This window comes from Aspergillus flavus, chromosome 6, assembly GCF_009017415.1.
Source record: "Aspergillus flavus chromosome 6, complete sequence".
In the NCBI taxonomy this organism is placed as follows: domain Eukaryota; kingdom Fungi; phylum Ascomycota; class Eurotiomycetes; order Eurotiales; family Aspergillaceae; genus Aspergillus; species Aspergillus flavus.
In genome coordinates this window covers 1478582-1491072 of record NC_092410.1, presented here as the reverse complement: position 1 = coordinate 1491072, position 12491 = coordinate 1478582, and the positions used below count along the sequence as shown (strand labels likewise).

Sequence of the window (12491 nt, the reverse complement as noted above, 5' to 3'; positions counted from 1 at the left end):
TTGAACACACACTTTCAACCTTAATCCCAGCACAAACCAACGACCCTCATTTACTGCCCCTCCGAACACTTCTTGTCAATGCTATCAATCACCTGTTTTTACCTCCGTAACAGCCTTGAGAATTCCCTCTTTATCCGCAGAATCCATATTAGGATCGTCCCCGAAATCCGTCATCTCGGACAGCTAAACATGAAGCGATTAGTTTAAGCAGAGGTAGTAAACATCTTTATACAAATGGTGAGTTTAAATATCTCCGGTAAGAAGATTCCAAGCAAGGATCGAAATAGGCGATATTCTATGGTTTAAAGATACTATACAATAGATCGGCACTTTAATGTCCTGGGGTGCGAAAGTATCCTACTGATCTCTGTGAGGCTGGTTGTATATCGTTCCCTTCAGAACTTCTATGGGATTTCTGCCAGCTGTGCGGAGGATACAAGATTCAATAGGACAATTTATGATCTTTATATACCATATCATTGTATAAGCAACCAAAGTAGATAATTCAATTTTTATAAAGTTCCTTGAAACTCCAATACAGGAGATTCTATTATTTCGCCCAGCCTTCCACACAAACTTTCTTTCGCATAAGGAGATATGGTGGGTCTAGGTGATTAGAAACCTTGCTGGAATAAAAATAGCAATGTGTCAACACTGTCAATCGGATATCATATGTCAGGTATAGTGATCTGTAACATTAACGTATCCATCACGTACATAGTGCTTATTTCATTATCCCTTACATATGTCATGATACATTGTCACATATGAGTTACAATGATTTGACCAAATCTCCCAGCATATCCGCCACACTGACCGCAAACTCGGGATCATTGATAGCTCTCGGGTCCCTAAGAATAGAAATACCAGTCCCATCCAACTCCTTCTCCAACGTAAGAAACAACACCTCATCGACCTCGGGATCATAAAATGGCTGTCCAGGGGTATCAATCATACTAATTCCCCCAGTAGGAAGCACCAAACGAATCAACTCCGGCTTGACAGCACAAGACCTCAACTTCTCCGCAATAAATTTGGCCACCTCCACCGTCTCCTCAGCATTGGGCCTCACCAACGTTACCGTCGGATTATGCTCATAGATCAACCGTCCCTCATACCGCTCGGGGATGGTATTTCGTGGTCCAAAATTGACCATATCGCAAGCCCCAACACTGACCACCTGCGGAATGCCTGCCCTCGCAGCAGCAACCAACCGCTCCGGCCCAGCAGAGAGCACACCCCCCATAACCTCATCAACAACCTCACTTGTCGTCAAATCCACAACAGCATCCAGCTGCCCTTCCCGTATCAGCCGTTCCATCGCCTTGCCCCCAGCCCCCGTCGCATGAAACACATAGACCTCAAACCCGTAGACATCCTCTAAATGGGCTCGAATGCGATCCACCCCCGGCGTCGTCACCCCAAACATAGTAATCCCAACCCTCTTCTTTCCCCGGGAACCCCCATTACCACCCTCTCTATGACTCTGAGACTTCAGCAAAGATTCATAATATCCCCCCGCCATCCCAAATATGGCACACGCAGCATTCCGCAATATCCCCTCCAGAATCCAATTCCTCCCCGCAATATCAACAACGCTATACATCATCGTTACATCTGTCTCCTCAACATACGGCTTGACATCTCCGCTCGCCATCGTCGAGACCATCAGTTTCGGGAACCCAACAGGAAGGGCATTCCGCATCGCCGCCGTCGCGATATTCGTCCCGCATGATCCGCCTATGGAAATAATGCCGTGGATTTTGTTCGCCTTGTACAGGTCTGCGACGATGGTGGTGGCGTGCTCGGAGGCGGCTTTGATGTATTCGGCTCGTGGGGCCGGCAGGTCTTTTTGGGGGATTGTGTGGGTGATATTTAGGTCGGTTGTTGAGGTTGTTGTTGTTGTTGGTGGGGGGTGGTGGCTGACGTCTAGGACTAGGATGTTTGGTTGCGGGGTTTGGGTGAGGAGGGTTTGGTGGGTGTAGGTTAATTCGGGAGTTTTGGTGTCGAAGGTTCCTAGGAGGAGGATTGTGGGGGATTGCATTTTGTTATTCATTGTGTTGGCGGAGTTGGTTGTATAGCTGATGGAAGTAGAAGTGATGGAAGCGGGGTGAGGGGTGTTATACAGTGTAGGCGGTAGTGGTAGTAGATGTGCTGGTATTGAGTTGATGTTGGGATAGAATATTGAGTTTGTGTGGTTAATTTATCTACCTAAGAGGAAGAAGATTACAAGTTAGGTTATTGATATTTAACCTGTGGACGGATGATTGATGTGCTGTTCGGTGGGGTGACGTCGCATTGGTTGTATCATCGTGCAGATGGAGGGGAAGTCGGTTTTGATTAGTGATATATACTCTTAACACTCTAGAGGTCAACATGAAGTATCTTGTATATTATAATTATATTGTTCCACTTACTGGAATTTTAGTACAATAGCCGCGCAAGGATAGCCCTGGATTCTTGTAATTAGTTACATTCCTGGAGATTTCTACTTCAGCTTGATTGTACTAAAGAGAATATCAAAATCGAATTCAATACAGAAACAATCTAGGCCAATATATGAGTGAACATATATAATAGGACTATACAGCTGTTCCATCTTTTTCTTGTATAATATCGGTCTAAAAAAATCTAGTTTTGGTGGTGTATAGCTGTAGGCGAATTTAAGATAGGTGTTAATCTCACGTCCACGAATTCTATCGGCCCGAACCTTTGCCATAGCATATGCACAAAGTTCGAACGACGAGAAGATTCTGAAAATCAAATAATTCCTGAAGAAATCTTCCCCGACAGTAAGACCGAATCAAATCCGAAAAAAACCATCGTATCGTCTGTACTGCGGATGATCTGCAGATCCCAGATTCAGCCGTGGCGCACACACTATTGCAGAACTATTCATAAATAGAAGATACTTAAAACACAACCAACATCCAATCCTTGTCACGGAAACAATTTCCGGAGAACTAATCTTCAAGAGTCTCGATGGATAGGTCGATCTATTGAACTTTGTGCTCTCAGGGTATACAAAAAGAGTCTGTAAAGGAGACTTGGAAGGCTGATCCTACCCTATCATGAGCTCGTGCCTGTCAATAAATCCCCATCTGATACATAGTATCTCGGAGCTATTGAATTTCCCTATTGAGGTCTTTTCTAAAACCCCCTCCTGTCCAAGGCATTGAAGTCAAGGTTGTAAGCATATAAAAACCTGGGCTATTGCTGCATTTCTTTTTTTCTCTCATCAGTCTCATCAGTCTTCTACCAAGCTCCTGATCTCACACTTAAACGAATCTATCTCTACAAAAAACCAGTTTGACCTCCACAATTCAAACCCATCCTCCAATACCAAAAATGAAGTTCCAAACCCTCTGCTCCCTCGCCACCGTAGGCCTCGCCTTCGCCAACCCAATCCAAAACCGCGGTCAAGATTTCACCGACTGCGTCACAGGTGTCGTGAAGAAAGGCGTTACCCAAGGCTGCGCAACCCTTCCAGAGGCATGCAGCGTGCTGGACAAGTTCACAGCATGTACTACCGACGCTACTGCCCAAATCACTGATATCACGGATCTTGACCAGCGTCGCTCAGAATGGCTGGCATCTTTGAACAGCTGCGTAAGTACCAGCAGAGAAGGTGGATATATTTGAAAGACTCATTTTACTGATTTGTTTATAACAGGGCCAGACCTTATGGGACGGGCTGAAGAACGCGGGAGTCTCGGAGGTTGAGTTGAACACACTGCAAGTATCATTCTTGGAGATGACGAGCGAGAGTTTGACTAGCTGCTCCAAGTCTGCGTAGGAATATTTGGTTTGAATTGAGGTTGGTGTTTTGTTGTTTACTGGTTGTTGGCTCTTGTCAGGGGGAGGAGTGGTGCATGATGGGTATGATGTTTCTGATATTCTATTGAGATTATCCTGTGTCGGGTTTTGGGCTACGGCTGTCTTTGTATACTTAGCCTTTTGTCTTACTTGATTATTATTATTAATCTACTACATTTATTGTTCCTTCTTTGTTACCCCCTCATCCCTCGCCTACGTCCCCCTACTCATCAATGATCCTAAGCTATCGAGTTTTGGTGTGAGAGTTGGCATAGAGCTGTAGGCTAACTTAACTTTTGGACAGGCTTTCTTCAGCATTTAACCTCATCTCCACAAATTTATATCGACTCGAACCTTTGCCATGGCATATGCATAGGAAACATGCAGGTGGGAATTAAATTATTCCTAAGTAGAGACAGATACTTGTACTCTCATATATCCGCTTATTCATGTAGGCAGGTCAGGTACATCAGTGGCCTGCAGACGCATTGTGACCATTTTTCCCATATATTTTTCTTTTATTTGAGGTCTTTTTCTAGCGCACCAGTATCTATATCCTCCGCTTTATACAAAGCAGTTGTACTGTTGGATATACTTAACCCTGTTCAACGATGGATAAAAGCGAACAAAATAAAAGGATCAATTTAAACCAGGTATCAAACTCTGCACTGGTTACGCTTAAATATCCTTTCCAGGCCTACCTTTATGTATGTAATGACAATCTCCTGTTATTTTATCAAAATTTGTCCTAATATTATATTGAAGCTACTGATTTCTAATATAGATACCCGATGATTAGATTCCACATACAGAACCCGGAGAATAGAGAGTCAATTCGTCACCCTATTACCTAATAAATAAATAGGTCTAGGGACATTGCTAGGGTCATAGTTGCTGAATTTTCGAAGGGGTAAAAACATGCGGCGCCAAAACACGAGCATTTCAACAGAAACTTTCGGTAGGGACTGGACAAACCTAGGAAGATCATCGTGATCTGCACAACCGAAGACCCAGATTTAGCTTGATGTGGCGCACACACTATTGCCGGCTAGCATGTATGATTCATGAATACATACACTTTTGTACCCCATAATAAGCTCGTATCTGTCAATAAATCGCCGATCTCAATAGATTGTGGTTCATCTCTGCATATACGCTAATAGAAGATTTGGAAGCTCATTTCTATGTTCTTGCTGAAGTCTAAGTATCATTGGCTCTTCGGTCAGAATTCAGCATATTCATAGCAAACATGAGTCAGCCAGAGTGATTACTATTCTTGAAGCAGGTATGGCATTCCCAAAACGTACATTTTATTGAATAAATACCAATCTACGTGGCCCAGAAGTGGTGGGTCTTTTCGTGGAGCCTCCTCCTGCCTGAGGCATTTGCTGTCAAAGTATAAAGATCTGGGCCTCTCTCTCTCTCTCGTGTTTCCTACAACCTTTTGGCAACGCTCCTATATTACACTCAAATATACCCTTCTCCATTGGCAATCATTTTCAACCTCCCTAGTCGACGTCATCCAAAATCATTCAAATATGAAGTTCCAAACCTTGTTCTCACTCGCCACTGTTGGCCTTGCATTCGCGACCCCAGTTCACAACCTCGAGGCGCGCGATGACTACACCAACTGTGTCATCAACTTGGCGAAAGAGGCAGTCTCCAATGGGTGTGGGAGCCTTCCTGTGTGCCGGGTGCTGCCGCATTTTGTACAATGTATGCAGAATGGACTTGAGCAACTTGATTCCGGCTTTTTTGTTATCACTGGGTTTCCAACGCTTTTGGTCGGTTGCGTAAGTAGCACCAGAGTGAGCATATTTGAAAGACCTATCTTACTAATATTCGTATACAGACCACCGACGCACAGAAAGCTCTGACGGAGAATGAGTTCCGCGAACTAAGCGACGCACTCTCGCCGCTTGTGGAGGAAAGTGTAGCCCAATGTTCAGCACAGTGAATAGAAGCATTTATTTTGAATTGAGGATACCCTATATCTGGTTTTGGTTTCTATATCCTTGGAAGATCAGAAGAGCCTTGAAAAAAATAGGTTGGCCCCGCTCGTTTACTGATTACGTTAAGATATATTGTTATGGAGTACCAGCTCGGACTACCTCAGAACTATCATGACCCTGCCAGAGCTGGCACCCCTATTTGTATAATAGTGTACTGTATATATAATAAATAATTAATATTCAAAGCTACTACCTGATGTAAGATATAGATTCCCTCGATGAGTCGATTCCACATAGAAAAACTCCCTAGAATAGGGAGTCAATTTACATCCCTATCCTGTTATCTATTAGAATTAATAGACTTTAGCTACATTATGAAAGTCATGCTTGGTAAATCCCTGAATTCCTAAAGGGGTCATGGTATAGTAATACTCCGTACGTACGATTTCGAATCATGGGATATTTACCGTGGGGATCCCGATCGATCTATTGAACCTTGTGCCCCAGGCTATACGAAGCGAGGCCAACCATACCCCCATAATGAGCTCCAACAAATCGCCGATCTGAATCTTGGAAGCTATTGGAAAATTCTCTACATACTGGTGGGTCTTGAACTCTCTTGTGGAACCCCCTCCTGTCTAAGGCATTGCCGTCAAGGTCGTAAGGGTATAAGGATCTGCTGTTTGATATGCCATCCCTTTCTCTCTCCTTTTCTCTCACTAGGCTTTTTACAACACTCTTGTTATCACACACTCAAATATATATCTTTCTTTCTCCGAAATCAGTCTCGCCTCCCTCCTTCAGACCATCCAACAAGTTTCTAAACATGAAGATCCAGACCCTATTTTCCCTCGCCGCGGTTGGCCTTACCTTTGCCAACCCAATCCACAACCTTGAGGAGCGCGGTCCTATTACCGATATTGCCGGGTGTGTCGGCAATACCGTGAAGGAAGGACTCGGCACATTGTGTGATACCACTGGGGTATGCAATATGCTGGGCGGGCAAGAAGGATTGACATCCTGTATCACCAACGCTGTTGCCGAGGTCACCGATATTGCAGAGCTTACTCAGAATCCCTTGGGATGGCTGCAGTCTTTGGACTGTGTAAGTAGCAGCAGAGTGGACGTCTTTCCAAGACTTATCATACTAATATGATTGAATCCAGAGCAAAGAATTCCTGGGAGGCGTGGAGGACCCGCAAGAATTACAGGATAAGTTGCAGCACCTGCCACAACGTTTCACCCATAGCGTGGCGGGGATTATAGCCAACGGGGCTAAATGCCTTTCGCTTGAGTAGGAGTATTTGATTTGATTGGAACTGGAGTTGATGGTTGATGGTTACTGGTTCTTGTCTTGGGGACGTATGGTGGATGAAGGATTTGTTTGATGTTTTTTAAAAGCTTTATTGAAATTAGCCTCTTTCTGGCTCTGATACCCGTTCATCTTATATACTTAATGTTTTATTTTATTTTCCTTTCTTTGTCCTTCGCTGCATATCTAGAAAGTCAACAGTGTGGTAATGTTGTGTAGAGATGGCCGCACGGAGCTGGATGATCCTGTAATATAATACTATCTGGGAAAGGGACATCTAGTTTCCACATCATTGTATCCTTCCTATACATCATGATATTTGTCTGTATATGTCCATTGGAACGCGCTAATTACACACGAGAAATAAACTATGCTTCTATTGTTGTGTCTTCAGGTGTCTGTCTTAGAAGGCCACAATGTACGGAGTATAGATTTTGTAAAGGTCACTAGTCTTATACTCTACAGCGGCAGAAGATATTGCATACTGGACACATAGATCGCCAATGTATCGGTGCATTACTATCAACAGCGCAGATGGCCAAAAAAACAAGACAAAACAGTGGAGTGGTACTACAGTCTACAAAACTCATGCAATTCTGAGGCAATTTCTTTATTATTTAAATGCTCTAGAGCATGGCCTCGGTCTGGCTCTTATCTAATCGCCAAAACAATAACATTAAGACATGACCCATCAGTACGCACTGTTGAATGCAAAATAGGCAAGCCGACCCATAAACACTATCCGTAATAACCCCCATATATGCCACTTTTATTGCCGTTGAAGACAAAATACTTTTGAGCCCAAGTTAAATGGGACTCTATGTTATTCGTAACATCGTGATAATGTTGAAAAGAATCTAGGTTAGGGTATACCAATCAACAACAAACGGAAAGGAGGAGTTTAGTAGCGGTAGTGGTCGGCCTTGTAGGGACCCTCGGCAGGGAGACCAAGGTACTCGGCCTGGACAGGGGTGAGCTTGGAGAGCTCGGCGTTGACGTGCTCAAGGTGGCACAGAGCAACCTGCTCGTCGAGGACCTTGGGGAGGACGTAGACACCGACGGGCTTCTTGCCAGTGGTGCCGAACTCGACGTACTTCTTGCCAAACTCAGCATCCTCGGCCTTGTAGAGGGCGATCTGGGCGAGGACCTGGTTGGAGAAGGAGCAGGACATGACGAAGGAGGAGTGACCAGTGGCACAGCCAAGGTTGACAAGACGACCCTCAGCAAGGAGGATGATGTGGCGGCCGTTGGCCATCAGGTAGCGGTCAACCTGGGGCTTGATGTTCTGGACGGACTTGGCGTTAGCCTTGAGCCAAGCGACATCAATCTCAATGTCGAAGTGACCAATGTCTAGTTTCGTCAGTATATGTTCTAGTCCGAGTGATCAGCGACAGGTACTTACTGCAGACGATGGCATCGTTGCGCATGACCTCGAAGTGCTTGCCAACGAGGATGTCACGGCAACCGGTGGTGGTGACGAAGATCTGACCAAGGGGAGCGGCCTTCTCCATGGTGGTAACCTCGAAGCCCTGGACAGCGGCCTGGAGAGCGTTGATGGGGTCAATCTCGGTGACAAGGACGCGGGCACCCATGCTGTGGAGAGCCTGGGCACAGCCCTTGCCGACGTCACCGTAACCGGCAACAACAGCGACCTTTCCGGCGATCATGACGTCGGTAGCACGCTTGATACCGTCAATGAGGGACTCACGGCAACCGTAAAGGTTGTCGAACTTGGACTTGGTGACGGAGTCGTTGACGTTGATGGCGGGGACGAGGAGCTTGTTCTCCTTCATCATCTTGTAGAGGTGGTGGACACCAGTGGTGGTCTCCTCGGAGAGACCGTAGCAGTCCTTGAGCTGCTCAGGGTACTTCTCGTGGACGAGGGAGGTGAGGTCACCACCGTCATCGAGGATGAGGTTGAGCTTCTTGCCGTCCTTGAAGGCAGAGAGCTGCTGCTCCAAGCACCAGTTGTACTCCTCATCGGTCTCACCCTTCCAGGCGAAGCTAAAATACGTTAGTCTCGGAGAAGTTGGGGCGTGTGGTTCCTCTACTTACACAGGAACACCGGCAGCGGCGATGGCAGCGGCGGCGTGGTCCTGGGTGGAGAAGATGTTGCAGCTGGTCCAGGTAACCTCAGCACCAAGGGCAACGAGGGTCTCAATGAGGACAGCAGTCTGGATGGTCATGTGAAGACAACCAGCAATGCGGGCACCGGCGAGAGGCTGGTCAGCGGCGTATCTGCGACGGATGGCCATCAGACCGGGCATCTCAATCTCGGCGAGCTCGATCTCGCGGCGACCGAAGGCGGCCAGGGACTAGAGGATGGTCAACAATCTGAACATGACAGTATCTTCGGCACCTTGGAGACACGTACGATGTCGGCGACCTTGAACTGGTGAGCGGGAGCAGCCATGGTTGCTGATATTTATGAAGGTATAAGGGAAAAAGGAAGAGGAACTGTTGAACACTATTAGCAATGGGTATCTTCAAGGGAAAAACAAGGCGGTGGACAGCACTGACCGAGAGGTGTATAAAAAGGGTATGAGAGGATGGAAGAGGAGAAGAAGAGTGGATTGGGGGGGAGGGGAGAGAAGAATTAAAAGGAGAGGAGCAACAGCAAAATCAAAAGAGGAGAGGGGCCACTGAGGGACTGGCGGCCCTGGCCTGGCGGGGCTGCTGATTTTCTCTCCCGGACTAACTGTCGTTCCGAACTACATTTAGGTTAGCGTCTATCAACAGGAGCGGACCTTTATGCACAGCCTATTGAAAATGGTCAGAGTCGATTGGACCTGAGAATGCCTCTTAGGCTTCAATTGTCACTCAATAGATGGCCATCGCCTTGCTTTCTACAATACTGTTCGTACTATGTCTACCATCTATACTTTCTCTGCCCTGCCTGAGAGCCGTTAAAGTTTGGTCACCTGACCTCAAGATTGGTGCCTCAGAAAACGGCCAACCAATAACCTATCAAATCTGTCACATGCGCCCTGACGCTTCAACCCCGAAAGGTCCCCATGCCTTCATTTTCTCTCCTTCTCCAATGCGAGTTGTTGACAGTGATGAAAGAGTCTTGCAGATACTGACGCCCAGATTGCCGAGGGATCAATACCCAAGCCCAATTGGAGCTACTACTGTACCAAAATCTGACAATAGATACGCTGCTCGGACTCAAGAAATGAGGAACAGCAACTATTCACCGAGGTGGTAATCCCGAAGAACAAGAGCGCTGGACCTTGTCCAAATATGCCTCAATACATCTCCAAGAATAGGACAACGTACAGACAAATACATAGAGCCAGAAACCATAGCGGGGAAGACGCGAGGGGTACGCGGATAGCCAAGATCTGCACGATATCACCGCAGATCCCCGAATGCGAACACTCACATTCCAAGCGAACCCAAGAATGCCAATTAAGCGTAACGTCATAGCCTCTGCACAGAACGTAAAAGTAACCCCCCAGAACTTTTTCACTATTTCTACTCGAACTTGATTGTACATTTCCTATACCTTGTCTTAATCATAAACAATGAAGCTCTTTCGTTTGTTTACCTCGGCTGCCCTTGCTTCTCTCGCGATGGGAACACCCCTTCGGGATGTCATCTTGAGCGCGGACTCGTCCTGTCAGGTTCAGGGAGGAGATGAGGCTGCCAATTTGGCATGTCGTGTTACTGTATTTGTGTCCCCGTTCGGTGATCTACGATATGGAGGCTAATGAAGTCGGTCTAGTGTATTAATCAAGGCCCTGGATGGACGGGTGGGTATTGTGATGATAAGCAGTATGCTCTTATTCCACGATATGGCGGAAAAGGGAAGTACTGATGATGTTAGGATCTGTCATTGTACGTTTGGAGACACCGTCTAGAATGTAGGGTTGCTGTCAATGGCTTCCCTGACCGAGGCGGGTCGGTGAAGGGTATATGGATACGTTTATTTTGTGTATGCTATAGACAAACTGCCAGGGCATTCTCGGTTCAATTGAAGTTGCAGATTGCAGATGCTCATAGATATACTCTCGTTAAAGAAAATCATGCATTAAAATACTGGTATACGGCCGTAAGAGTGAACGATGAAACCCAAATAATCCTCCAATTCAAACACCGTCGTTAAATCTGTAGTAGTTCATCCATCTCTGCGAGACGTTAGCTGCTATCACGAAGGTCGGACGAACAGGGGACGAACCTTATCATATGGCTTCGAGGAATCGCAGAATCGCAGATCAGTTGCAAGACGGATGATGTTGTCCTCATCGTTGTTGATGGTCGACGCGTGGATCTTGAGCATCCGTTAGTCAATGTTCCAGACGTTACCATGACAAGATCATGAACTTACAACATGAGGCTTGTGCAAGACCACATCGCCCGCCTCGTAGGCCGAGACAAGCCAGCGCCGGTTGTTTTCCTTAGCAAACTCAGCCGGGAACTCCGAGAGCAGACCGGTAGACATCATATTCGAGTTGAAGGCCGACTTGGCCTCTTCTTCCGTCAGACCAGCCTTCAATGCCTTGGCAGTGAAATCATCTTCAATCTTCTGACCGATGGAGTCACCTACAAACTGTCAGGCTATGATCGTATACTCCACTCTCCAGTACAACATACCATTCTCAAGATAAATCAAACCTCCACCATTAATCTTAATATCACCAATAGGCACCCAAGCAGTCACAGCCGTCGGCTCTCCATAGCGAAGGAAGATCTGATCATAGTGGACACCAATGGGCTTCGAACCAGGGATATTGTTTCTCAGGAGCGTCCGCTTGAAGGTCAAAGTATCGTTACCCCAGCCGGTGAACTTGGCGATAAAATCGTACAAAGCGGGGTGGTTAACCACGTTCTTAGTGTACCAGTCCTTGTAATGGGCCTCGATGGCCTTGTCGACAAACTGTGCCGCGCTGTCTCCACCAGGGCGGCCATTGCCGCCCACATGGCCGGCTCCAATGCCGGGATAATCGTCGATGGACTTCGTCCGGTTAAAGACTCCCTCCACAGGCTCGGTGCCCTCCTGCAGAACGCCAGTAGGAGCGAGGTACTCGAAATAGGCCTTGCGGGCTTCCAGGATATCTTCGCGGGGCAGCACCTGCTTCAGGAAGAGGTAGCCGTCCTCATCGTAGCGCTTGCGGAGTTCCTCGACGGGGAGGTTAGGGTCGGAGGGGCGCAGGTACGCTGCGTTCTCAGAGGTCAAGGGACCATCGCTGACGGACAGGGTAGTCTCGGCTAGAACTCCGGGCATGTTGAAGGATGTGTATGATGGCTTGAGGAAATTGCAATAGAGGCCATGTTGACGTGGATTCGACCCTGTCTTTATAGATTCTGCCCCTCGTCAACCCAGTTAGGGACCGTGGATTGCAAATGTCATCGTGTTCCACCCTGCCCCGCATCGGATAAGAAAGTCGTGTCGCGTTATCACCAGTAGC

At 46.8% G+C, this 12491-nt stretch overlaps 6 protein-coding genes across 6 annotated transcripts; 3 read left to right on the top strand and 3 right to left on the bottom strand.

The window, feature by feature from the left end:
* Window positions 1–772: 772 nt before the first annotated feature.
* Window positions 773–2056, bottom strand: F9C07_8387 (UPF0261 domain protein; the record flags this gene model as incomplete). The annotated part of the gene is made up of 1 exon (XM_041286888.1): window positions 773–2056. One exon carries the CDS (start codon window positions 2054–2056, stop codon window positions 773–775), a length of 1284 nt encoding a protein of 427 aa, XP_041149302.1.
* Window positions 2057–3348: 1292 nt separating this feature from the next.
* Window positions 3349–3796, top strand: F9C07_2286115 (uncharacterized protein; the record flags this gene model as incomplete). Its single annotated transcript, XM_041294033.1, has 2 exons — window positions 3349–3609; window positions 3674–3796. 2 exons carry the CDS (start codon window positions 3349–3351, stop codon window positions 3794–3796), a joined length of 384 nt encoding a protein of 127 aa, XP_041149303.1.
* Window positions 3797–5073: 1277 nt separating this feature from the next.
* F9C07_2286114 (uncharacterized protein) lies at window positions 5074–6025 on the top strand. The gene is made up of 3 exons (XM_041294034.2): window positions 5074–5101; window positions 5162–5609; window positions 5669–6025. The coding sequence occupies exons 2-3, from the start codon at window positions 5355–5357 to the stop codon at window positions 5771–5773; spliced, it is 360 nt and encodes a 119-aa protein (XP_041149304.1). The 5' UTR covers window positions 5074–5101; window positions 5162–5354; the 3' UTR covers window positions 5774–6025.
* A 569-nt stretch (window positions 6026–6594) lies between these two features.
* Window positions 6595–7066, top strand: F9C07_8384 (uncharacterized protein; the record flags this gene model as incomplete). The annotated part of the gene is made up of 2 exons (XM_041294035.1): window positions 6595–6873; window positions 6935–7066. The coding sequence occupies 2 exons, from the start codon at window positions 6595–6597 to the stop codon at window positions 7064–7066; spliced, it is 411 nt and encodes a 136-aa protein (XP_041149305.1).
* A 915-nt stretch (window positions 7067–7981) lies between these two features.
* On the bottom strand, window positions 7982–9493 carry F9C07_8383 (Adenosylhomocysteinase; the record flags this gene model as incomplete). The annotated part of the gene is made up of 4 exons (XM_041294046.1): window positions 7982–8430; window positions 8483–9084; window positions 9136–9395; window positions 9455–9493. 4 exons carry the CDS (start codon window positions 9491–9493, stop codon window positions 7982–7984), a joined length of 1350 nt encoding a protein of 449 aa, XP_041149306.1.
* Window positions 9494–11171: 1678 nt separating this feature from the next.
* F9C07_2235530 (uncharacterized protein) lies at window positions 11172–12307 on the bottom strand (the record flags this gene model as incomplete). Its single annotated transcript, XM_041294047.1, has 4 exons — window positions 11172–11210; window positions 11261–11353; window positions 11411–11625; window positions 11677–12307. 4 exons carry the CDS (start codon window positions 12305–12307, stop codon window positions 11172–11174), a joined length of 978 nt encoding a protein of 325 aa, XP_041149307.1.
* Between the last annotated feature and the right edge of the window lie 184 nt (window positions 12308–12491).